The sequence below is a fragment of the Hirundo rustica genome, chromosome W (genome assembly GCF_015227805.2).
Source record: "Hirundo rustica isolate bHirRus1 chromosome W, bHirRus1.pri.v3, whole genome shotgun sequence".
NCBI classification, from domain to species: Eukaryota; Metazoa; Chordata; class Aves; order Passeriformes; family Hirundinidae; genus Hirundo; species Hirundo rustica.
Window position 1 is genome coordinate 11,478,385 of NC_053487.1, and position 24,947 is coordinate 11,503,331.

The 24,947-nt window shown below is 42.9% G+C and overlaps 1 protein-coding gene across 3 annotated transcripts in view; it reads left to right on the forward strand.

Moving 5' to 3' along the window:
• The window catches only part of LOC120764905 (zinc finger SWIM domain-containing protein 6-like), a 346,593-nt gene that overhangs the window by 130,254 nt on the left and 191,392 nt on the right, over positions 1-24,947 (forward strand). The window contains exon 1 of one of the 3 annotated variants that reach the window (XM_040089036.2): positions 21,445-21,602. The exons of the other annotated variants lie outside the window; for them this stretch is intronic. Coding sequence (XP_039944970.1) covers positions 21,518-21,602 — 85 coding nt within the window. The 5' untranslated portion in view covers positions 21,445-21,517. Of the gene's footprint in view, positions 1-21,444; positions 21,603-24,947 lie in introns of those variants that run through there. 3 annotated transcript variants of the gene reach the window in all.

Sequence of the window (24,947 nt, forward strand, 5' to 3'; positions counted from 1 at the left end):
ACTTGATGAAGCTGAATAGGCCCAAGGCTATGAGGCCTGATGACATTGTCACAACCCACTTGGTAGGGGCATGATGTTTGTTATAAATTCTCATCAGGCTGATCAAAGGACACTAGTCCACGGGGAACTCCCATGCTTTTATTGTATAGTTGCCTTAACTCCAGCAACCAGCCCACTATGTAGACTCAAAAGTATTGGCTAACAAGCTCTATGTCCAGGTGGAGGCTGGTGATGAGTGGTGTCCCTCAGGGCCCTGTCTTGGGACTGGTGCTCTTTAATATCTTTATCAATGACATAGACAGTGAGACCAAGTGCACCCTCAGCAAGTTTGCAGATGACACAAAACTAAGCAGGGCAGTTGACAGAACAGAAGGACAGGATGCCATCCAGGTGGACATGGACAAGCTCAAGAAATGGATCCATGAGAACGTCATGAAGTTCAACAAGGCCAAGTGTGAGATCCTGCACCTGGGTCAGGGCAATCCCAGATATGAGTACAGACTGGGAAAAGAACTCATTAAGAGTAGTCCTGTAGAGAAGGACTTGAGAGTTCTGGTGAATGAAAAGCTGGACATGAGCCAACAGTGTGCGCTTGCAGCACATAAGGCCAACCGCATCCCGGGCTGCATCAAAACATGTGGCCAGCAGGCCAAGGGAGGTGATTGTTCCCCTTTCCCCTCATGAGACCCCACCTGGAGTACTGCATCTAGCTCTGGGGTCCTCAGCACAAGAAATATGTGAACCTGTTAGAGCAGGTCCAGAGAGGGCCATGAAGATGCTCCGAGGGCTGGAGCACCTCTCCTATGAAGACAGATTGAGAGAACTGGGGTTGTTCATCCTAAAATGAAGGCTCCAGGATGACCTCATTGCAGCCTTCCAGTACTTAAAGGGGGCTTATAAAAAGGAGGGAGGGACTTTTTATACAGGCAGATAGTGACAGGACAAGGGGGAATGGCTTCAAACTGAGAGTAGGTTTAGATTAGATGTCAGGAAGAAGTTCTTTACTGTGAGGGTGGTGAGGCACTGGCACAGGTTGCCCAGAGAAGTCGTGGATGCCCCATCCCTGGAAATGTTCATGGCCAGGTTGGATGGACCTTTGAGCAACCAGGTCTATTGGAACAAGATGATCTTTAAAGTCACGTTCCGTACCGTGATTTTACTCTATAGCATGTTTTCTCGCGGCCGTGCCTTTCCACACGTGCACCTTCCCACGTGAGTGCGTTCTGTACTGCGATTTTTGCTCTGCGGCATGTTTTCTCCACGATTCATGATCGTGCCCCCATGTCTCAGTGGACATGATGTATTCTCCGGTTCGTGACCATTCTCTGTGTTCCACGGTTCTCAAGACCACTGTCCCCATGACTCGCTTGGTCGTGCTCCCCCACAATTTGGGATCGTGTTTGTGTTATGCCATCCGTGGTCCAGCCAGCTTGAGTTTCATTTCCTGCGGCCAGCGTTCTTGTCAGTGGTTGTGTTCGCGTGTTTCTTTTCGCGTTTCTCCTGCAGCCTGGGCTGTGGCCATCTCCTTTTGCAACTTTGTGTATTCAGTCTCTAAGTTCCATCTCACTGCCCGGTCCTGCGGCTGGTTCGGCTCGTGTCCTTTTTTGCTGCAGACTTGGCCGTAGTCTTCCGCAATCATGTGGGGTCACCATGTATTGCATTATTAAACAGACAGGACTCAGTTTCTTCATGCAGGAAAAGCCAATTCTGTATTCACATAACTAATTTTTATACAGTTTTCACAGACCTCATGTTGAAATCCAATTGGCTTGTAGTTTTCTTGCTATTCAATTCATTGGTTAGTAACTGGTATTTTACCTTTCCATCAAATCTCTCTATTCTTGGATTGTTTACATATTTTCTTCACTGATTCTCATGGCACAGATTCATTGTTAATGCAGGTGCAAACTTATTTTTCTCTCCAGGAATAGGTTGCTGTGTTAATGGACTTTTCATTCCTCTGATTCTTTCTTATGGGAACTTACAAGCTACTGCTAGCTTAGCTAGAGTAGCAGGGCCTAAACCATATTTTATAAGAACTTTCTTTTATAATATCTCTACCTGTCTGCAACATAAAATTAGTCAGCAATGTCCTTAGGGGTTTGGTTTCATGTTAATCAGCAATCCTAACCCCTGAGTATTTTAATAGGCAACCAAAGCTAACAAAATGAAGCGTTAAGCACACTTCCACAATTATAACACCTACCAGCTTATCACAAATGCTAATATTTGTAGTGAAGATAGTTTTGGGCTTCAGCTTCTGATAACCTTAAGTGGCAAGAGAATGCAGAGATCTGGAAGGGAGAGAGAATTACTTCATTGCATTTAAGCAACATGTTTGGCTCACTGGAAGCAAGAGACCAGCTATCCCTGAGGTTTTTGTCTTCCATCCCCTTGGTTTTTTCTTTAACTGCTTGCAGTGCACTGCAAAAATTAAGTACATGGTGGTGTTTTTGTAACTGTTTGCTTTTCCTCTGTCAAAGGATAGTTGTGTTTGTTGGCTTGACAATGAAAATTACAAGTTATATGTTACTAAAAGTGCTGCCTTTTTTGGGGTGGGGAGGGGTCCTCAGTCTAATAGCTTAGGTACTGTAAGACCCTTGGAGGCCAAACCCCACAGCATGTTGAATTCCAGTAACTTGCTTAATAAATCTAAATGACAAATTAAATTATGCCTAGTTGTATAATTTGTCCTCCTTCCTTAGATTGCATTTGCTGCCTTGATTGTTCAGTTCTGGTTTTTTCCTGTTTCTTCCTGCCTTTCCAAAGTTTCAGCTGTCTCAGTCTGTTATCTGAAAAATTTTGATGTTCTGTGTGAGACACTAAAGATAGAAAAGTCTCATATTCCATTTTATTGTTAAACTCTATGCATGTTCATAGAGGTTTGGATAACATACTACATGCTAAAACACTATCTAGAATCTCTTGAATAGTCAGAATAACTAGCCTGTTAAAGGTCAGGGTGCTGCAGATTACAGATAAATATTCCTAAGAACTCCTTGGCTCTGGCAAGAAAGAATGGTGTGCTTAGTTTAAGACAATTTTACTGGGTGGAGACTTTGAAAGAAGTTACCTCCCCTTAGTTTTCAACTTCTCCCCTCTACCAATTAGGAAAAACAAATGCAAAGAGATATAAGTGAAAAAATGACAGTTTGCTAAAAGAAAACAGCAATAACCAAGAAATACAAAGGCAACTGGTTCAACCCTTATCCACAAATGTGAAGGAGGTCCTCCTAATTGTCCCGGGGAACACAGGCAAAAATGGCAGAGTCCCCTCTCTGAGCCACACGGTAGAGAGAACAAAGGAAAACACATGGTAAATGAGCCTTCGCAGTTCCAAAATTCCCTCCCCTTCCCCTGCCCCAACCAACTATGGGAGCAGGGAAAAACAAAACCTGGAAAAACAATTTTTGTCCAAAAGGCTCCAACGCTGCTGAAACACTGGAAGAAACTTTCCAGCAGTTGCAGGGCTGACTCCCCTCAGCAGCTGGAAACTCATGGAGAGGCTCCAACCCCTGGTGATGGGCACTTATCCCTAGAGGCAGCACCGAAAAGTCCAAAGAAACATCTTCCCCAGCTCCAAAAAGCAGTGGTTGCTGTAGCAACTGGGGCAATCAGCCCATTGGAGTCCCCCATCCTCCTGAGGCTCAAAAATCCAGAGAGAACAAAAGAGACTAGACTGCTCCCTGTTTTTAAAGGGACCCAGCATCTCCCCCTTCTGTAAACCCGGGGTAAAACACAGGTTTTTGCTTCTGACTCCGGGTCTTAAAGAGACAGTAAACTACCTTGCACGGGTTGACAGAGAAGATATGGAATACACGATTTTGGGTCAACTAGGATATATGCCTTGCTCATTCAAGGAGCATTAGTGTGTGGCTTTAGAGGAATGAGTGGATTCTTACACTACCTCTAAGAAAAGTGCATGTTAATTGTTATGGACAATCAATAGCCAATTTAATATAAAGTAATTTTATTTTGCCATTTTAAAAATAACAATCTGAAACAGCCACAATAAAAGAGACAACCTCGATCCTGGGTTATCGAAGTTGGGTGAACATAGAGACGGTCACAACTGAACCAGTCTTCCCCCGTTCACAATCACCTAGATTCAGTGGGCAGGTTTTATACAGTTTTTCTTCCCTGAGGCAGTTTTATATTCATGTGCTTTCTTTCTCTGGCCGCTTGGCTCCGAGAATGCTTCTTCCCGGCAGAGAATGCTTCTTCCCGGCAGAATCGAGTGCTTGAATGGGGTTTCCAGAAGTCGGCATTGGGATGCTGATAGGACATCTCTGGGTCTTCCACTTCTAGACTGGTATCATGTGTTAATCACCGGAGAAGGCAATGGACCCTCTCTTGATGGATGGGACATCTCCTGTTTGGCCATTCCTTTTGGTTGTTAATTTGGACTTCGCCCTGCCATTGTCTGGAATCTCGAAAATTGCAAATGAGTCTCATCAAGCAGAAAAGTTTCCTCAGTTTTTGTGGAAACCTTCTGCTTGTAATACAGTTTATAGGTTATAACATATAAAACATGAATTTATCTCAAAAAATATATCACATTAATCTTACCTGCATTGTTTGAGGAGCATCCATGTGCTCTGAATATGCTAGAATTGGTTTAGTAGAACATACATCAGGCTCCCCCCACTCACACACACCTACCCTTTACCTATTCTAAGTGCTATACAGCATGCAACTCCTAGAAATTAGGGTACACATATGTATTTTTTAATTCAAATTACCAGATGTTTGTATTTTATAAATTCAAAAAGATATACAAGTGACTAGCACTCAATTTTCTGTGCTTTTGGAAATCTGTTTTTCTTATGTGAAGCCTACTTGTAGCATTGTATGTCTGGAAAGAGGTGATGCATGCCTAATATAGAGGAGTATAACAAGTCTTTTCAGAGAGGTTTGATGATGGGGTGCACTAGCCAGGACTTCTGCATATTGATTTGATTTCATCAACTACTAATTCGAACAGAGAAGCAAATTATGGTCTACCTTAACAACAGTATGGAAAACCTGTGAACCACAAGAAGCTGTCTTCATACAATATGTCCCTTTGTGTGGGTTTAGACTGTGGCAGTGCTATTAAGGATGCTGTGATTTATAATTGTCTCAGTCTGAGACAATTTAAAAGAGGACACTCTGGAATGAGTCATCTCCTCTAAAGGGTTCCAACAATCCCTTTCCACCAGTAGGAAATGAATACTAATAGATGTAAGTGAAAAAACCCCACTGTTTTATTAACAAACAGAATGCCCACAAAGCAAGGGGAAAGAAGTAAATAACTGCTAGGTATTAAACTGTCAGACCTCACTCCCTTCCACTGGAACAAAAACCCAAAATGCCAGAGAAATACCCACTCTCAACACATGATACAAGATGGCGCTGGCTTTCCTCTCAGGGAAAAACAGGAGCTTTCATGGAGCAGTTCCAGAAGCAGATAAAGGCCCGGTGGCTCATCCAGCGTTGACTTCCTCCTCATGGCAGAGCTCAATGGAATGGTCACAGCAGGCAAAGCAGCTGGGCTGGAGTCTCTTTGGTGTGTTTTCTCCCTGGCTTGGCTCAGCTTGGCTCACAGAAGCTTGGGCTGGAGCGGGGCTGCTCTGCTTCTGCCGGCATGATCTCTGGCCTCGGACAAGCAGCTGCTCAATTCGCCCTAAGGCAGCCCAAAGATAACTACTTCACTTTCTCTAAGCCAAGGAAAAGAAAAGCTTTTTTGCCTGGGACAAAAAAAACCAAGCCAGCCAAGCAAAATTCACGCTGCACAAAGCCATAAAATACCCACACTGGGAGCTTTTAAAATGCCTGCCGCAAAGCAAAAAAACCCCCACAAACTCTCCCTACCTCCAACCCCACACACACCGATCCTGGGCGGCCGAGTCTTAAAGATACAATAACCATTTTTGTGCACAAAGCAGAAGATCATGGAATATACTATAATCATAAATCAGTCCAAAACAATAATATAGGTAACTGTCAGGAAAATTAATCCACAAACACCAGAGGTTCACATCCAAAAAGGAGACAGAGGTGTCTTGCAACTTTATTTGAATAAAGGGAGAGGCCATGGGGCATTTCCCTTCAGGTCGCTCAAATTTTTAGGGGACGCAGCCTCCTTTTTATCCTAATTTCCTGGCCACATTTCTCTCTCTCTTTCCTCATTGGCTGAGGTACTTGAGAGGTACAGACTTCCTGAAACGCCTAAGACCCCTTCTAATGTATAACCCCCCCCCCATTTTTCTTTTTCTTTGTGTCTCTGTTCTAAATCCAGAGATGTAGCACAGTCTTGAGTGAGTAACAGTCTGTGTCAGTTAGTGGAATTCTTATGGAATTTATGGTTCTCCCCATTGCTTCTTTCACCTTGCTGTATCTAGCCTTATCTACCATCAGACCCACACCTCCTTCTCATTCCTTTCAGTAACCTTTGCATGTACCTGTTTTGTTTGGTTGTGGGGTTTTTTCCTCAAGATTTTATTTTTATTACAGTAGTTCCACACGATTCTAGTCTGCATTTGATGCTCTAATGTGGTTGGCCCTGGACATCTAGAAAAACAAAGATGTTTCTCCCTGATGTTGGCTGCAGCCATGCAAGGGTGACTCATCTATGATGGTGTGTTTTTAGACTTTGATCCTGGAACTCTTTCAACCCTATGGTTTTAGTGGCTTTTTCTCCACTGCTTTGTCTGGAAATACTACATCATATGTCATTATTTTTGCTGGAGTCTCTTGTAATGCTCTAGTGACCAGAGAAAGTTGCTGAAAACACTTATCTTGTAAATTTTACAGTCCAAAATTAACTACATTGTTACCGTTTCTGCACTTAAAAAACATATTTTCCTCCTTTTACTTCCATTTTGATTATGAATAAAAAAACTTCAGTAACCATCCTGACTCTTGCAGTAATACACAAACATTTGTTATAAATAAAACTAAAGCAGTAAAATAATTTTGTAAATGTGAAGAATTAAGTCTTTCTGAACACTTAGTATATAAGTGAAAGAATAGAATCATGGCCAAAAAGAAAGGGTCTCCCTTTCTAGGAGTTTTAATGATGGTTTTCATTTGGTACAAGTGCAGTTTGATTTTTTTTTCCCCTTTTAAACAAAGAAAATTATTTATTTCACAGCTATTAATGGAAATGGGAGTGGTAATTTCCTCTTTTAGGGCAAGTGTAATGCTTCCTGATGGAATGTCAGTTTCATTTCAAAACTATACTGGCTGGTGCTTTTGCATAGCTTAAACTTTAAATCTTTGAGTGCAATCTTAAATTATGCAATCAGTTAAATATTTTATGTTGTTGGAATGGCCTAAATATATTTTATTTCACGATTCCCTGTGTTTCAGACATTCTGTGCTGGGTTTTCTCTAACTGTAAATATGGCTTTGGAAATCCAAACACACTCTTTTCAGGAAGTAGTTATTTTCTAATACTTTTAAATATCTTCCCAAGTTTATATCAGTGATTACTCTCTTCTTCCTTTATGGGATTTTTTCCACTTCCCATTAAATGGTGTCCTGGTTTCAACTTGAATAGAGTTAATTTTTTCTCAGTAGCTGGTACAGTGCTGTGTTTTGGATTCAGTGTGAGAATAATGCTGTTAAAACACTGATGTTTTGGTTGCTGCGGAGCAGTGCTTACCCTGTATCAAAGGCTTTTCAGTGTCTCATGTTCTGCCAGGGAGGAGCTGCACAAGAAGCTGAGAGGGAGCACAGCCAGGACAGCTGAAGGGATATTCCATATCCTACAATGTCATTCCCAGTATATAAACTGGGGAGATTTACATAGAAGGGGCTGATTGCGGTTTGGGGACTGGCTGGAAATTGGTCAGCAGGTGACAAGTAATGGTTATTGTGCATTACTTGCTTTTCTTGTGTTTTATATCTCTCATTTTTAGTTACTATAATTATAATATTATAATGTAATTTTTTTCAGCTATTATACTGTTCTTATTTCAACCTACAAGTTTTACATTTGATTCTCCTCCCCATTCCACCAGGGTGGGGGGCAGGGAGTAAGCAAGTGGCTGCCTGGTGCTTAGTTGCCAGCTGGGCTTAAATCACAATAAATGGGGAAAGTGCATGCATTAAGCCAGTTGAAGGTGAAAGGAGCAGGCTGGAGGTTTTCTTGAGTCTCAGATGATTTAATTACTGTTATCTCCTTTTGGTGGAGCCAGATGATTCTTAGTTAAGGGTAAGCTGTTAACTGGAGACATGTAATACGGAAAATTTTACCTCTTAGCAATAAGAATGTAAATAGCAATTTTGACAAATTCCCATATTTTATCTGTTTGACACTCAAATAATCTTTTAAGTTGCTTAAAATAACTGATAGTCGCTAAGTATTTGCTTTTGTGAATGTAAGAGCAGCCTATTTCTTGCTGTATTGCTTTAAGGATATTTTAATGAAAGCAGGAGGTTTAATCCGAGTGGTTTTGTTGCTCTTCCTCATTTGCAGTCACTTTCTGTTATAGTTATACTTGTGCTGTAGCAACTAAGCCTAATTTCTCCCCATAAATGTTGTGATGTGATTGTGAAGTTCACCAGAAGTGAAGGTTTGTTTATTAGATATGTCTTAACCTTTTGTTTCCAGCCTTTGTTATGGCTGAATGTAAGCTTGAGTGTGAATCCTGCCTGCATTTATATTATATTCTAAACATTTTAGTCTATACCATCTGGACTGTCTTAGCAGCATGGTTAGTTAAAAGCTTAATTATTTGGGAGTAGCTCCACCTCTACCAACTTTCTTGAGTATTTATTGCCCTTTTTTCCTTACCTTTCATTTTGAATTTACTTCTAGTTTCTCTTTAGTGGCATTTTAGACTTGATTGCCACTTCATACTTTTACTGCACTGAGATGCTGTATGAGTGTTCCACCTGGTTTCCCTCAGCTCATATAACCTATTAAGACTCCCTCAAAAGTTTGAGGCTTACCATATTCCATACCTGTGGTGGGTTGACCTTGGCTGGCTACAAGGTGCCCACCAAGTCACTCTATCCTCCTCAACTGGACAGGGGGAGAAAAATATAACAAAAGGCTCATGGGTCGAGATAAGGGCAAGGAGAGATCACTCACTGATTACTGTCATGGACAAAACAGGCTTGACTTGGGCAATGTAATAAATGATCAAGCCCAATTTCGTGAATCAAAATATAGAGTTTTATTTCGAGACTTAAACTCAGTCTCTAACAGCCACAATTAAAAAGGAACAGCATCGAACCCCGGGTTTCGGCACTGGGTGAACGCAGAAATGGACTCTGATCGCTCCGAATCTACCCTGTTCACAAAGTGTGTCTTGAGCTTCTGGCTTTTATACAGTCTTTCGCTGAGGATGGAGAGCTACCTTGCTTCTCGTGTCCCTTTTTTGCTTCATCAGATATTCATGTCCCTGTCTCCAGTCAGTTGAATAGATTTCCTGTGGTAGAACAATATCTTGATTGCTTTCTCCAGAGTGGTGTTTAGAGATGTAAAACTGAGTCATTGAAAACCGATATAGTCACGGACAAAGACCCTCTAACTAATTAAAGTTAGAAAGTGGTATGTTTATTCACCAGCGGGTGGCACGGGAGTCATCTCCAAAAGGCGTGGCCGCCCTGAACAAGGCTCTTTGCTCTCTATTTATTTTCCAAGATCTTACATACAATACATATGTATAACCCCAGCACCTCCCATTCCCACTCTGTATTAAAATGAGGCTATCAGTCCTTCACGCGTGCGCAGTTCTTCTCTCGAATTGGGTCGGTGGCCTCGAATTGGGTCAGTGGTCTCAAAGGATGAAGTCAGGAGAGTCTTCATCAGGTCTCTGTGACCCTCTGGCACTGTCCAAGGTCCCCTGCTTCGTGATTGATTGATACCAAGTTCAGGTGCTGGCCATTGTTCTTAGTGGTTTCAGTCTGTTCTTATGACGGTTCACTTACTCCACTTTTTCTATAAACAAGCTCATAATACAACAGTTAGCTCTAGCTTGGGCATCTAATAATCATTAACCTACAATTTACTAATCTAACTTACATCTTGAGCAATATAAATTGCTGTTACCCTGGTTTTTCTGAGATTCTTTATTAGCCTTTTGATTTTCATAAATGGAGTCAGATCTTTTAGTTACTGTAGAATATTAGAGCAGTTTTTCTACCTTTCCCACAGAAGTAATATAAACAAATCCTTGTTTTTCATTCTTTGTCTTTTGTTTGCATATTTCTAACCTGAAAACAATTGTAACTGACAATTTGTCTGGCCACTGAGGCTGAGGGGTGGAAACCCCAAAAAGCCAATCTTCTGCTAGACCCACAAATGTATAAAAGTAAAAGGATAAACAAAGGGGTCTCTTCTCTCCGCCCTTTCAGCTGGAAGCTGGATCAGAAGAACCTCTGCAGAAATCTCTTGTCTGCGTGTGATTTTTTTGTGTTTCACGCTGACAAAATTGCTTCTAACCCTTAGCTAAAATCTTAACTCTTAATAGTCATGTATCAAAACTCCGATGGAGCAGATAAGATACCTATCTGGTGTTGATTGCTGCGTCGTTAGCAGGTTCATCTCCGGGGGGGACACGTCTTATCTGGTCACTCTTTCCATTCACTGGGTAAACGAGTGTTCTGATGGTTTCCTGGCAGAAACCCCCCCCCCGTTTCTCAATCCTCTGTGTCCCCCTTTTCAAATCCCAAGTACATTATATTTTACAAAGATTAATTCAGACTGAACGTGAATTAACTTTATATTACATATCACAGGCAAAATTTATTTAATTTATTACCAATCAAAATCAGGGTAGGATAATGAGAAATTAAACCAAATCTTAAAATATGTTTTCCCCTCCCTTCTTCCTGGGCACATCTTCACTCATGATTTCTCTGCCTATTCTGTATTTTGTTTATTGCTGCTCTTATGATACATTGTACTAAGAGAGGAGCTGTTAAACTCTTAGCATAAAGGAACAAAGTTTGTTTTAAATTTATGTCCTAGGGTAACTTTATGATGCTTGTATCCCCAATCGTCTGTTCTGTTTGTGCTGTATATTGAGTCCTGTGCCTTTAAGACTGGTTCTAAGAGCAAGGAGAAGCGCAGAGTTTGTTTTGAGAAAACTGCCTGACTCCTCCACATTCTTCTGCGGACGGGGTGTTCGGCAGAGGCTTGGAGAGACTGCAGGACAGAGATTTTTTTGCTTTTAGTTAGTTTCAGCTAGCTAGGGCAGAGTAGTTCCCTGGACTAGTTTTTTTTCCTTTTTCTTGGAACTGTTTAAACCTGCTCCGGACTGAAAACCCAGGGGAGCACTGGGGGCTGCACCTGCGGCCCACCGGGGCCTGGACCTCGGCATTTTCCAGCAGCGCCAGAGGGACTGGGACTGATGAGAGACTGAGAGAGAGCCGAGCTACACCCACAGCAAGGACTTTCTCAATTTGCCATCTCACTTCAGAAGGAGAGGTTTTATTGTTTCATATTATTCATTCTTTATACTTGTATGCACTTCATTTGTTTAGTAAAATAGTTTTTTCCACTTTTCTCCGAAGAGGTTTTTTTACCGGACCGGTTGGAAAGAGGGGCCACTTGGGTTTGCTTCCTTAGAAGGATCCTATACAGGGGTTTTCTCCCAAATTTGTCCCCAAACCAGGACAATTTATATCCTTTGAAAAACACATATGTAATATGAGGGTCGTGGGTTGGAGACAGACGCATGACACAATAACCTCCAGAGTCCTCAGCAAACAGCCTCATTTATTGTTCCAAGCTTCCTTTTTATAGCGAGTTTGAATTTCCCAGGCTTGGAAAGCCAATTGGTTGGGAATCTCTGCATTGCCCAGATCTCTGGCCAGTGGTGTCTGCATCCAGGGCTTGGATGGGATTGGATGTTCCCCTAGGGACTTCTAGAACAAACCAGGTCAGCAAAATTGGATCTGTTATGATCAGACTCATTATGTCCATCTGTAGACCAGCTGTACATTACTACATACATACAATCCAATTTTAAACCTGATAAAGCATGGCCTGCAGCCATGGATTGCTTGTCTTCTTGACCTGATGGGAGTTGATCAGCATTCACACTTCTAGCAAATGCTTAGCACTATGTTAAGCCTTTAACTGAAGAGATTTTTGCTTCTGCATAAGTATCATTTGCCATAGCATCCTAGATCACAATTTGAAGATCACTTTTCTAGAGGTAGAGTTCTATGTTACTGCTGTCTGAATGGTGGGTGGATTTGGGGTTACTTTTTTTTTTTTTTTTTTTTTGCTTTGCCCACAAAGGTAATGGTGCAAACACCTGTTATGAATGGAGGTATGTGGGGGTCTAGATAAGTCCCTTGCCTTTTGCCCAGGCCTCTGGCAGCAGGTAGTAGCTTTATTCAGGCAGCCAGCACCCCAAAACCCACTTTCGTTCACAAGTTCTTTAATAATGGCTTATTCGGTCTATCATAGAATGAATTATTTATTTAATAGACAGAAAACTATCAGACATAAGACTTAAAACAAACTAATACTACACTGGAATAGGACAAAAAAAAGAAACTAATAGTAGCTATATACAGCCAGAGGTTAAAGGTACCTATTAATGTTACAGCTAGCAAAGAAATAATATAACTTAGGATTCAATGTATCTTATCATCCAGTTGTTGGTGGGGCACATATCGAGATCCTTTCCCTCAATCCCCAGGGAAGTAACCATGGAATTTGCATCAAAACTCTGGGGAGAAGTCTCGAACACTTTCAGGGTGTGTGTGTAGAAGGCTTCTGCCTCTGTGATAACTCGGGTGTCTTTTATAGTTTGTAAAACAGTGTCTCTCAGTCAAGAATATTTCTTTTATCTCTTCCCATATGTGCTCACTATACTAAGATGTTGATTCTTAGCTGAGGCCTGAGTCCTTTTGGTGCCAGAGATGACCCCTTGTTGGGCCTATCAGCCCCTAGGTTCTCTCTTTCATATATGCGCCAACTATCTATGGTAGAGAGGGGGAAGACAGTCCTGCCACTAATGCCTTGAGAAGGCTGACCTGGAACAGAGACTAGACAGAGCTAAGAGAATAAAGTAGGTATTTATTAAAAGGCCTTAAAAGGATACACCTTGGGCAGAACAAGAGCCTGGCCAGGGCTACAGCCAAGATGGACCCAAAATGGTCACAAAATGGATGACCAGTCACAAGGTCTCACACTTTTATAAGTTTTGGTCCATTTGCATATTGGGGTTAATTGTCCAATTATTGCTTCAGCTTATGAAGTTCCATCCTCCTTGTTCTCTCCCCTCAGCCCTCCATTGTTTATGCTTTTTTGGGCCTGAAAACTTTGTTGTCCTTGGTCTCAAGCTGGAAAAGGATTGTTTTGTCTACCTACTCTGTGAAGAGAGCTTACTAACACTTAATATGAGGCTGAGAACTACACACCTGAGCAGCACAGAATCTGAAAAACATGAAAGCTAAAATTTAAGGTATCACAACAACACCTAACATAGAGTTGATTATATCCATATTGAAGGAGTTGGAGTGCAGACAACTTTCAGGTTTTTCAGAGATGTGATCTACGGCTCTGAGCAATGCTGGTGAGAACATCATTCTGTAGTTTGTATGGGGTTTCTATAAAGTATGTTGGAAGTTGTTTAGTTACAGGGATAGCAGTTAAATTTGGAGGGACCCCAAGGCCATGCTCATGGGGAGCATGTTTTGTTCAATGTCTCCACTTGCAGACAGCAGGAGCTGCTGCAGTTTGCACGTCTTTAAATAGTTCAGATCTCATATGTCTGTTGGAAAGGGGAAGGTATTTTGCTGTGTTATTTGCTGATTGAATGGCCTTTCCTTCTCTTCAGGAAAGACTAGTCTGGATGGATATATCCCATCCATGGTCATCCATGGTCCCTGCTTGGACCATAATGTTAAGTTGTTGCAGTGCCTTATGCGTGGTCTCCACACATGCCCGGGCTAGCTCAGGCACTGCAGCGTGGAAAGGTATGGACAGCTGGCCGCGCCAGCTAATCCGATCTGGTGGGGCCTTGGCTCCCACGCGACCTCGGCAGTAAGCACAGGCAGTTCAATGCAATGATGGCGGAGATAGAAAGGCGGGCTCTGCTGAGCGAGTCACAAGAGTTTATTGGGGCCCTGGCACAGGACCTCCTGACCTCCAGGTAACTGCCCAGGCAGAGCCCCCCAGGCTGCTTGCCGGCAGCTTTTATTTGGGGGTGAGCAAATCAGGGATCACCAGGGAGGGGTCACACGGATGGATGATATTTTCATAAACCATACATAACTGATGGGGAGGGACCCCCTCTGGATCTGACCTATCACTCGATGCCCTTGGAAGAACTTTCTAGCTCCAGGGGAAGGCCCCAAGATGACAGGCAGACCCCAGAGGAGGGGGAAGTGGGGGATTGACATATAATGGTTGGAAGGGAGAAAAGCAGGGAAAGACCATTAGGGGGAATAAACCGGGGTACATAGAACGAACCATAAATTAACAGCACATAACAATAAAACTAAAAACAAATCCCACACCACTACATTAAGTGATTGCTTTTGAACAGCAGATGTGATACAGGCCCATCATATAGTTTGCCTTGAGGAATTAGTGGAGGCCTTTGTCTAATGAACATGATTAGTTGAGCAGTTCTTGGACTTCAAGGTATAGTTTGCTGAAGGAAGTCCTGGAAGAATTTTTTCTTTAAATTGGACTGTTCAGTTCATAGTGTTGGGACAAATAAATTTCATGGTTCAAGTCACTGCTGCTGGTACCATTACAGCATGCATGTTCTTGGATGTGTGCTAGCAGTAGTGAACTTTCAAGTTCTCTCTTGCTTGCAAAAGTCTTGGAATATTCAATCCTGCCAATTGCCCTTATGAACGTGAGTTGTGGAATATGGACATTTGTTTGTGACTGGTTTTCTGTTATTGTTTGGGTGCAGTGGTAATGACAAATTTATTCTACATGGCAGTGTTCTCAAAGTATAAGCTGTTTTATACCCTGTGTGTTCATTACATACAGTCAAAATCTTATATGCTGCTTGTGTTAATTAATCTTCCTTAACCCCATCCTTATTACCTTTTGCCAGCATATTTAACACACTAAGGGTAACTATTTTCCATTTTAGATCAGTGTTTTTTCTGGTCTATAAATAGGCTGTTAATATTAGCTTCAGGCTAAGTGGTGGCATGCAAAGCTTTGACTTCATAATCATTTCAAAGTATGTGGTTGATCTCTTTTTAGAGTGTTCCAATGTTCAGAAGAATTGAATGTAGAATACCTCTTTGCCATCTTAAAGAAAATCACTTCTTAAAAGACAAAATTTGAATTAGGTAAACATGGTTTAGACTTTTCCTTGTTGGGGGGGAGGAAGGAATGCAACCACTGATCTAAGTTATGAAAATATAGTTAATGGTCACAATTGGGAAGTACTTGCATAAGCATTACTTGTTGATTAGTAGACAAGATGAAGCAGAGGTGTTTTTCACTTCACATAGTATGTGTTTGTCAAGTAATATTGTATATAGTAGTCTTAAATCTTAGCTGGCAGGTCTGCAAGTTAATTTAAATGACTGTTAAAAATAGAGGGTATGATTCTGATTGCCAACTTAAAGTTACATAGGAGGAAGTAACCCACATAGGTCTGTCACTGAGACACACAAAGCAGCCACACGCAGACAAGAGGTTTCGCAGAGCAGAGGTTCCTCCAATCCGGCTCAAAAGCTGAGTCCAGGCAGAGAGAGAGCCTCTTTGTTTTATTTCTTACTTTTTATACATTTGTGGGTCTAGCAGAAGATTGGCTTTTAGAGTTTTCACCTCTCAAGCCAACTGGCCAGACCAGCTGTCAGTTACAATTGTTTTCAGGTTAGAAATATGCAAACAAAGGACAGAGAATGAAAAACAAAGGATTTGTTTATGTTACATATGTGGGAAAGTTAGAAAACTGCTCTTAATATCATGCAGCAACTAAAAATCTGACTCCATTTATGAAAATCAAAAGGCTATAAAAAAATCAAAAAAACCAGGGTAACATAGGTCTTGCTCACTGAATACTCTGCAGCTCTTGAAACAAGCTCTTTTTTTTTTTTTTTTTTCCTATAAGTCACCTCATCAGCTGGTCTTTTTCTTCTGGGAACATAAGACAGCTTGTTTGTTTGTTTGTTTGTTTTTAAAATAGGAATATAAAGATGATTCTTGTAAACTACTTGAAAAAAGGTCAGTGGATCAATATTAAAGAACACTTATGTGTTGTGGTTCTTTAGAGAGACCCAGACGACTGTTGATGGCAAAAGGCACAGAGCCTGCTCTTTGTCCGGGGGGGGAAATTATAGTTTTATTTGGTCCAGAGCTATTTTAGCTCCTTCCCTGTCCCCGCTGGTGCCAGAGAGAGCCTGGCCCCGCTCGTCCCGGGCCTTTTTCCCAGGGGGGACGGGCCCAGAGGCAGGGACAAGCCACTACCCAATCAGGGACAAGGTGGGAGTGGAACAGAGTTGGGTTACATTCCAGTGTGGGGGATGGGCACGGCCGAGCAGGGACAAACCATGTGATACAGTTTCCAAGGGGAACAGGGAAGAAAACATTACAAATCCAATATAAAAATGAAACAATATAAACCCAATTAATGTACTACAACACTTATGTTTTCCAAATACAGTTGGTAACACTTTTCCTAGTTTTAAGATGCACAGCAGATGGGGAATGCATGGTGCTCCCAAAAGGTAGATGGCAGAAAGCTATTCAAAGGCACTGTTTTTTTTAAGCTTTAACATATTTCTCTAATCCTGTTCTAATCTTTTTTGTATTTTCTATAGAGAATAAACAATACCAAGTGTTGAACTGTGGTTGCATTTCAATCAAAGATTTCAATTGCAAGAGTGAACTTAAACTGTTTATTTTTATTACCATTAGAATTCTTGACAGCAAAGATACATTTTGAGGTTTGGATTTCTATTAAGAATTTTTGTTTAAAAAGTATTATTATCATATGTTCATAAGTATTAAGGAAACTTCCCACTCTGACCATTCAGGAGCAACTCTGGCAGTCACACTCACACCACTTGAGACTTTCACTGCTGGGACTGAAGCCGCTTCACAGCAGCTTATTCCAGTGAACTGATAGGTGCCCCACCTGACTCCCTACACACACCACACACAGTCTGACCAGGTTTCCTCACTGTCTCCACCCCGGGTTTCCCATAGCAGTCTCAAACCTCTGCTTCCTTAAAATAATTTAATCGTGGTGCAGTGTCACAATAACAGCTGGCGCTGGTGCCTTTGGAGAGGGACCCCAAACAAAAGAATCCCTAGACTTGTACTACGGTCTGTGCACCTATTCTAATGGTGATTTTGGATCTGGAGTCTTCTTGTTGTTCACTGGCTTCTGCAGGGACTCTGGGTGATTGACTGGCCAGTGCCACAGGTCTGCTTGCCCTTAGGCAAAGGCTCAATGCCTGATCACAGCTCATTGCCTGGGGCTCCAACCATTTCCCTCACCCAGGGCACACCTTGCAGCTTGCACTGCACCTACACACTGACCTATCTGCCCTAGGTGTATTCCTCAACAGTAAGAATAGTCTGCTATTTTTTTGAGCTGGTAATGTATTTGTTTTGATGTCATGTTATTGACATTTTTGAATAGTGTCATGGTTTAACCCCAGCCAACACCCAAGTACCCTGCAGCTGATTGCTCACAACCTACCTCCTGATGGGGAGGAAATCCAGTAAAAAAGTAAACCTCATCAGTTGAGATAAGAACAGTTTTATAATTGAAACAAAGTAAAAAATAATAATGATAATAATTGTAATCAAAAGGAGAGAGAAAAAGAGAGAGAGGGAGAGGAATACAACCCAAGAGAAACAAGTGATGCTCAATACAATTGCTCACCACTTGCTGTCTGATGTCCACTCTGTCCCAGCCAGTTCCCCTCCCAGTTTATATACTGGGAATGACATTGTATGGTCTAGAATATCCCTTTGGCCATTTTAGATCAGCTGTCCCAGCTGTGCTCCCTCCCAGCTTCTCGTGCAGCTCCTCCCTGGCAGAGCATGAGACACTGAAAAGCCCTTGACTCAGGGTAAGCACTGCTCAACAACAACCAAAACATAAGTGAGTTATCAGCATTATTCTCACACTGAATCCAAAACACAGCACTGTACCAGTTACTGAGAAGAAAATTAATTCTATCCCAGCTGAAACCAGGACATTATCCACCCCTTATTCCGTACCATTCATGTCATGTCAGGTCCACACTTTCCAATGCCTCATCACCTTTCCTGTCTTTTCAAAGATAAACCCACAGATAACATTCCTTTAGTCTTTGGACCATCCCTATAAAAGTCTGTTGAGTCCATTTAGTCCATGATCTTGGATTCCATTGCTCATAACAGACCTTCAGGTAGGAAATATGGTGTGTGGTATTGTTGCACATTGAAAGCAGTTCTGATTCCATCACTGATGTGCTTGTCCATTTTCATCAAAGTTCATCCTAATTAAAGTAGTGATTGAAAAGAAGTTGGGTTCAGATCCCCAAACCCAGAGTGGTGGACACAAGCATTGCAAGGTGTCCAGTGTCATGATGGACATATAGGTCCCATAGAAGTGATAATATGAAATATTATATAGCAATTAACATTGTAAGATTTAATTCATTGACTACGCTCATCCTGCAGCAATTTGCGCAGGAAGGGTACTGAGGTGCTGCAGCTCAAGCAGTTAGCTCAGTTGCTGGTCATTGCTCTTGCCGAGGGAGCTCAGGTATGGTGTCCACTTGGACAAAAGTCGCTTCCTATGTGCACACCAGAAAGGATGCGGCAACCCAGACGGAGCACCCATGAAAGTATGCAGGGGTCCAGGTCTCAGGCTTCAGGGATTGCCAGAGCTTGGTGCTGCTCTCAGAGGACAGCAGGGAGAACAGCTGTGTGAGTTGTGATCAGGTGGACAATCTGGTCAGCCTGGTGGCAAAGATGAGAGATGAAGTAGAAAGACTAAGAAGTATTAGGGACTCTGAGGAGGAGACTGACTGGTATAGCCATAATCCATGTCTTAGACAACTACACCTGCCATCCACTTTCCAGGAAGCAATGGATCCCCTAGCCTCTCACCACCAGGCAGAAGGATAGGACCTTAGAGACAGAGAGGAGTAGAAATGGCTTTGTGGCAGGCCAATCCCCTCCCGACCTACCTCACCTTTCCAGGTGCCCTTATACAATAAGTGTGAGGCCCTGGAATCTGAGGACCAGGGAAATTAGAATGTGGATGAAAGTTCTTCTGGGATGGAGGTGTTGTCCAGGGCAAAGCAGCCTACCCCCTGCACCATAACCTCCTCAGTTAAGAAAAAAAGAAGGATAGTTGTCATTAGAAACTCTCTTTTAAGAGAAACAGAGAGTATGATATGCTGACCAGACCCAACCCATAGGGAGGTATGTTGCTTCCCTGGGGCCCAAATAAGGGACATGACCAAGAAACTTCCCAGACTGGTACAGCCCACTGACTATTACCTGCTACTGGTTTTCCAGATTGGAAGCAATGAGGTTCCAACAAGAAGGCTGTGGACAATCAAGAAGGATGTCAAGGCCTTGGAACAAGTGGTCAAGGGATCTGGAACACAAGTTATGTTCTCTTCTGTCCTGCCAGTTTCAAGGAATGATGGGGCAAGAAAAAAGAAGATCATGCAGATGAATACTTAGCTTCAGGACTGGTGATACCAGCTGAATTTTGTGAATTTTGGTCATGGGTCAGTTGACATGACACTGAGCCTGCTGGGAACAGATTGAGTCCACCTGTCTCAAAGGAAGAAAAGGATTTTGGCTCAGGAGTTAACAGGGCTCCTTGAGAGAGTTTTAAACCAGATAGGAAGGGGGACAGGGACAAAGGCAGGCTTGACAGAGATAAGGTGTGGGAAGGGGAGAGCTATAGTGACCATTCAAGTAGCAAAAGGAGGCTTAAGAGGGAATATCACCAACAAGTAAAAGCAGCGACTACAAGACAGGACTATGAAGCATCCCCTTGCACTCCCACTAGGATATGAACACACATTAAAATACCTCTATGAAGTGCCTGTACGCCAATGCACACAGGATGGGGAGGAAACAGGAAGAACTAGAGATCTGTGTGCAGTCACAGGGCTTTGATCTCATTGTAATTACAGAGACATGGTGAAATAGCTCTCATGACTGGAATGTTGTCATGAAGGGCTACATGCTGTTCAGGAGAGACAGATCAGGAAGGTGCGGTGGTGAAGTTGCCCTCTCTGTGAGGCTACACTTGGAATGTATGGAGCTCTGTCTTGGGGTGGATGACAAGCAGGTCGAGAGTTAATGGGTTAGGCTAAAAGGGCAGACTAGTAAAGGGTGACACTGTTGTGGGTGTGTGCTACAGGCTGCCTGAGCAGGAGGAGAAAGTGGATGAGGCCTTCTACAGGCAACTAGAAGCAGCCACACAGTTTCATGCCCTGGTTCTTGTGGGGGGACTTGAACTACCCTGACATCTGCTGGAGAAGCAACACAGCAAAGCACAAACAGTCCATGAGGTTCCTGGAAAGCATTGATGACAACTTCCTGTCACAGGTAATGGAGGATCCCACAAGGAATGGTGTGCTGCTTGACCTTAAACTAACAAACAGAGAAGGCCTTATTAGAGATGTGAAGGTTGGGGGCAGCCTTGGCTCTATTGACCATGAGATTGTGGAGTTCACTATCAAGCAAGGAGGAAGCAGGACAGCAAGTAAGATTACAACCCTGGGCTTCTTGAGAGGTAACTTTAGCCTCTTCAGGGATCTTCTTGGAAGAATCCCATGGGAAAAGACCCCACAGGGAAGAGGGGTCCAAGAGCTGGGGTTGATATTCAAGGATCGCTTCCTCCAGGCTCAAGAACAATGCATCCCGAGGATGAGCAAGAAATTGGGCACAGGGGGCAAGAGACCTGCATGGATGAATAAAGAACTCCTGTCATTACTCAAGCACAAGTAGGAAACACACAGGAGGTAGAAGCAGGGTCAGATCACTTGGAATGAATATAGAGGTTGTCAAAGAAGAAATGAGATGAGAAACACAAAGACACGTCTAGAATTAAACCTGGCCAAGGATGTCAAGGACAAGAAGGAAGGCTGTTTCAAATATATCAATAACAAAAGAACAGGATAATGTGGGCCCATTAGTAAATGGAAGGGAGACCCTGGTGTAACCCTGGAGAACACAGAGAAGGCAGAGTTACTGAATGCCTTCTTTACATTGGTCATCACTGATAAGACCAGTCCTCAGGGATCTCTGACCCAGGAGAACAGGGTACAGGTATGTTAGAAAGGAAGATTTTTACCTTGGTCAAGGAGGGTCAGACAACACCTTAGCAAACTTGACATCCACAAGTCTGTGGGCCCTGATGGGATGTATCCATGAGTGCTGAGAGCACTGGCATAGTGCTCATAGTGAAGCTGCTCATGATCATCTTTGAAAGCCTGTGGTGATCAGAAGTGCCTGAGGACTGGAAGAAAGCACGTCATCCCAGTCTTCAAAAAGGGCAAGAAGGAGGACCCAGGGATCTACTGGCCAGTAAGCCTCACCTCAATCCCTAGAAAGGTGATGGTGGACTTCATTCTGGAAGCCATCTCTACCCACATGGAGGACAAGAAGGTGATCAGGTATAGTCAGCATGGGTTCACTGAAGGTAAGTAGTTTTTGACCAACCTGATTGTCTTCTGTGATGTAACAACTGCCTGGATGGATGAGAGGAGAGCAGTGGATATTGTCTACCTGGACTTCATCAAGGCTTTTAACACTGTCCCTCGCAACATCCTCATAGGCAAACTCAGGAAGTGTGGGTTGGATGAGTGGACCGTGAGGTGGATTGGGAACTGACTGGCTGGCCTGAGGGCTACTGTATGAACTACTTCCTGCATGATTTTTTCAAAGTTCAGGACCCCATTGGAAATCATTCTTCTTCCAGGTCACTTGATAGTGAGGGCTTATAATCAGACTGTAATTTGGAATGTGCATTCTCCAAAATCCCACAACACTGAAGAAACTTTGTGGTTCTTTATTACTAATTGGTGGAGATACCACTGTTATCTTATTAACCACATCCATTGGTATCTGACAATGTCCATCTTGCCTTTTTATTCTTAAAAACTGTATCTCCTACGCAGATCCATTGACTTTATTACTTTGTTTTATGGAAAAAAAATGATTTTCAGAAGGATTTGGACTATTTTCTTCCCTCTTTCAAAAAGTTCTTCTGCTGTAATGCCGCACATAATGTCATCAATGTATTGCAGGTTTTCTGAAGCTTCACCCTGTTCCAGTGTGATCTGGATTAGTCCATGGAAAATAATGGGGCTGTGTTTCTGCTCCTGGGGCAGTTGATTCCAAGTGAAAGTGAACTGAGACCTACTCTCTTGTGCCAGATGGATTTAGAAAAGCACACTGGCAATATCACTTGTGGCACCACTCGGCTGCCTTTGACTTGAATTGAAGTTCTAGCATGTCTGTTATGGCAGCACTCAGAGGCAGCAGGACTTCATTCAGGCCACGATAATGTACTGTCAGCCTTCATTCTCTGTTAGGACTTTTGCACTGGCCATATGGGACTAGTAAAGGGTGAGTGGGTGCTAATCATCACTCCTTGGCTCTCCAGTTGGCAAATCAACTTATGAATGGGCATCATGGAGCCTTGGTTGGTGTGATATTGCCATTGCTGCACCATAATGGTAGCAATTGGCACCAGACTGACCTGGAACAGAGACTAGACAGAGCTAAGAGAATAAAGTAGGTATTTATTAAAAGGCCTTAAAAGGATACACCTTGGGCAGAACAAGAGCCTGGCCAGGGCTACAGCCAAGATGGACCCAAAATGGTCACAAAATGGATGACCAGTCACAAGGTCTCACACTTTTATAAGTTTTGGTCCATTTGCATATTGGGGTTAATTGTCCAATTATTGCTTCAGCTTATGAAGTTCCATCCTCCTTGTTCTCTCCCCTCAGCCCTCCGTTGTTTATGCTTTTTTGGGCCTGAAAACTTTGTTGTCCTTGGTCTCAAGCTGGAAAAGGATTGTTTTGTCTACCTACTCTGTGAAGAGAGCTTACTAACACTTAATATGAGGCCAAGAACTACACACCTAAGCAGCACAGAATCTGAAAAACATGAAAGCTAAAAATTAAGGCATCACTGTTCTTCAACCTTCAGCAACCCCACAGCAGAAGGGTCATCCGAGAGACAAGGCAAGGTAGACAACTGTTTAATTTCCTCTGTCTCCAGGGCAACTACACCAAAAGCTCACCAATACTCTTTTGGGTCCTCGAAATACCCTCTCCTGAGATAGTCTATGCCAAGGATGCAAAGAGCCTCTGGGCCAGTCACAATTGGCTGTTTTTGCTGCTCATTCCCAGTCAGGCTAATCTCAGCCTCCAATACAGTCAGCCATTGGGTTCTCACTGTTACTCCAGGAAGACAAATGGGTTCTGCTCTTGCATAGCTTGATGGCATATGGGTACACTGTGCACCAGTGTCTACTAAAGCCTGGTACTCCTGTGGTGCTGCTGTGCCAGGCCATCAGATCCACATAGTCCAGTAGACCCAGTTGTCCCTTTTCTCCATCTGGCTGGTGACAGGACCCCTCTAGTCTTGGTCATATGAATCTCCACTTACTTCTTGTAGAAACAGATTAGAATTCCTTTCCATAGAATTGGAAGTAAAATCATCCCTTCCGCTCTGCCTGGGAAACTGCTCACTGGAGACTGGAATGGGAATTTTCCTGGAAGAACCCCCATTTCTGATTGTTTTTCCTTGCAATTCATGTATCTCTGCCTCTAGGGTTGAGGTATGTTTTCCATCCCACTTCCTCATGTCTTGTCCATGGTCCTGCAAGTAAAACCACAGGGTACCCCAATGTGTTTACCTTCTATATTCTTCCTCTTGAGTGAAAGTATGCTTTCTGTTAATAGCTGAGATGTGGGTCTGTACAGGTGGGGAGTAGCACATATCCTCTTTGAATTGCTTGAACTCCTTGGACAGTTTCCCCACAGCTGAGATAAGACAGTCAGAGAGATTGCCTTCATATTCCCAGAGTTGGTGAGCCACTTCATCCATTCTTGGTGGTGCATTGTCTTCTCATTTTATTAATGCCAGTGGGTGCGTGTGACAATAGCTGACTCTGTACAACTTTATGCCACATGGGTAGTAGGCATTGGAGTTTGTCTGTATCTGTGGGCTACTGCTGTTGTTCCAGTCAAAAAGAATCATCTCTAGCACAGCTAATTCCCTCAGGTACTGGATACCTTTCTCTACTGCAGTCCACTTTTCTGGGTGACATAAAGCATCTTCCTTGAACAAATACCTTTCCTTCATACTTGACAGGAGTCACCTCCAGAGGTTAAGGACTCGTGTCCCTCTTCCAATTGCCTTTTCAATGTCTGCTTCCCTAGAAACTGATCCCAGGTGCTTGGCTTCCCTATCCTCTAATTCTAAACTGCTAGCCCTGTTACCCGAGCACTGGAGCAACCAGATAATAATGGGCTCACCTGTATGATGGCTGAAATATTTTTGTATCTCCTGCAGCTTGATCAAAGATAAGGATCAAGTGGTTACATCTTGGTCTTGTTCTGCTTCTTCCTCCTATTCCTGTGATGGCCTTGCTTCATCCCCCTTTACTAAACAAGATGACTTTTGTTGTCCATTTCTTCTTGTCTGTAGGGGAGACTGATACCAGCATGAGTTTGTGCACTGGTTCAGTTCCATTACCCATTGGCAGGGTCTGAGTGTTTTTAGTGCTTGTCACCAGGGTTTGAGTAGCTGCAATGCTTGTTGCAGGGATTGAAGTAGCTGGAATTTGAGCAGCCACAGTGCTTGACGCTGTAATTTGAGTTGCCACAGTGCTTTTAGTGTGGATGAAAGTAGCTGCAGCATCTGTCTCCAGAGTTTGAGTGGCCATTGTTGCTGGTGTTTTAGTAGCTGCAGTGCCTGTTGCTGGAGTTTGAGTCCTTCTCTTCCTTCGAGCTGCAGTTCTTGTCATGGG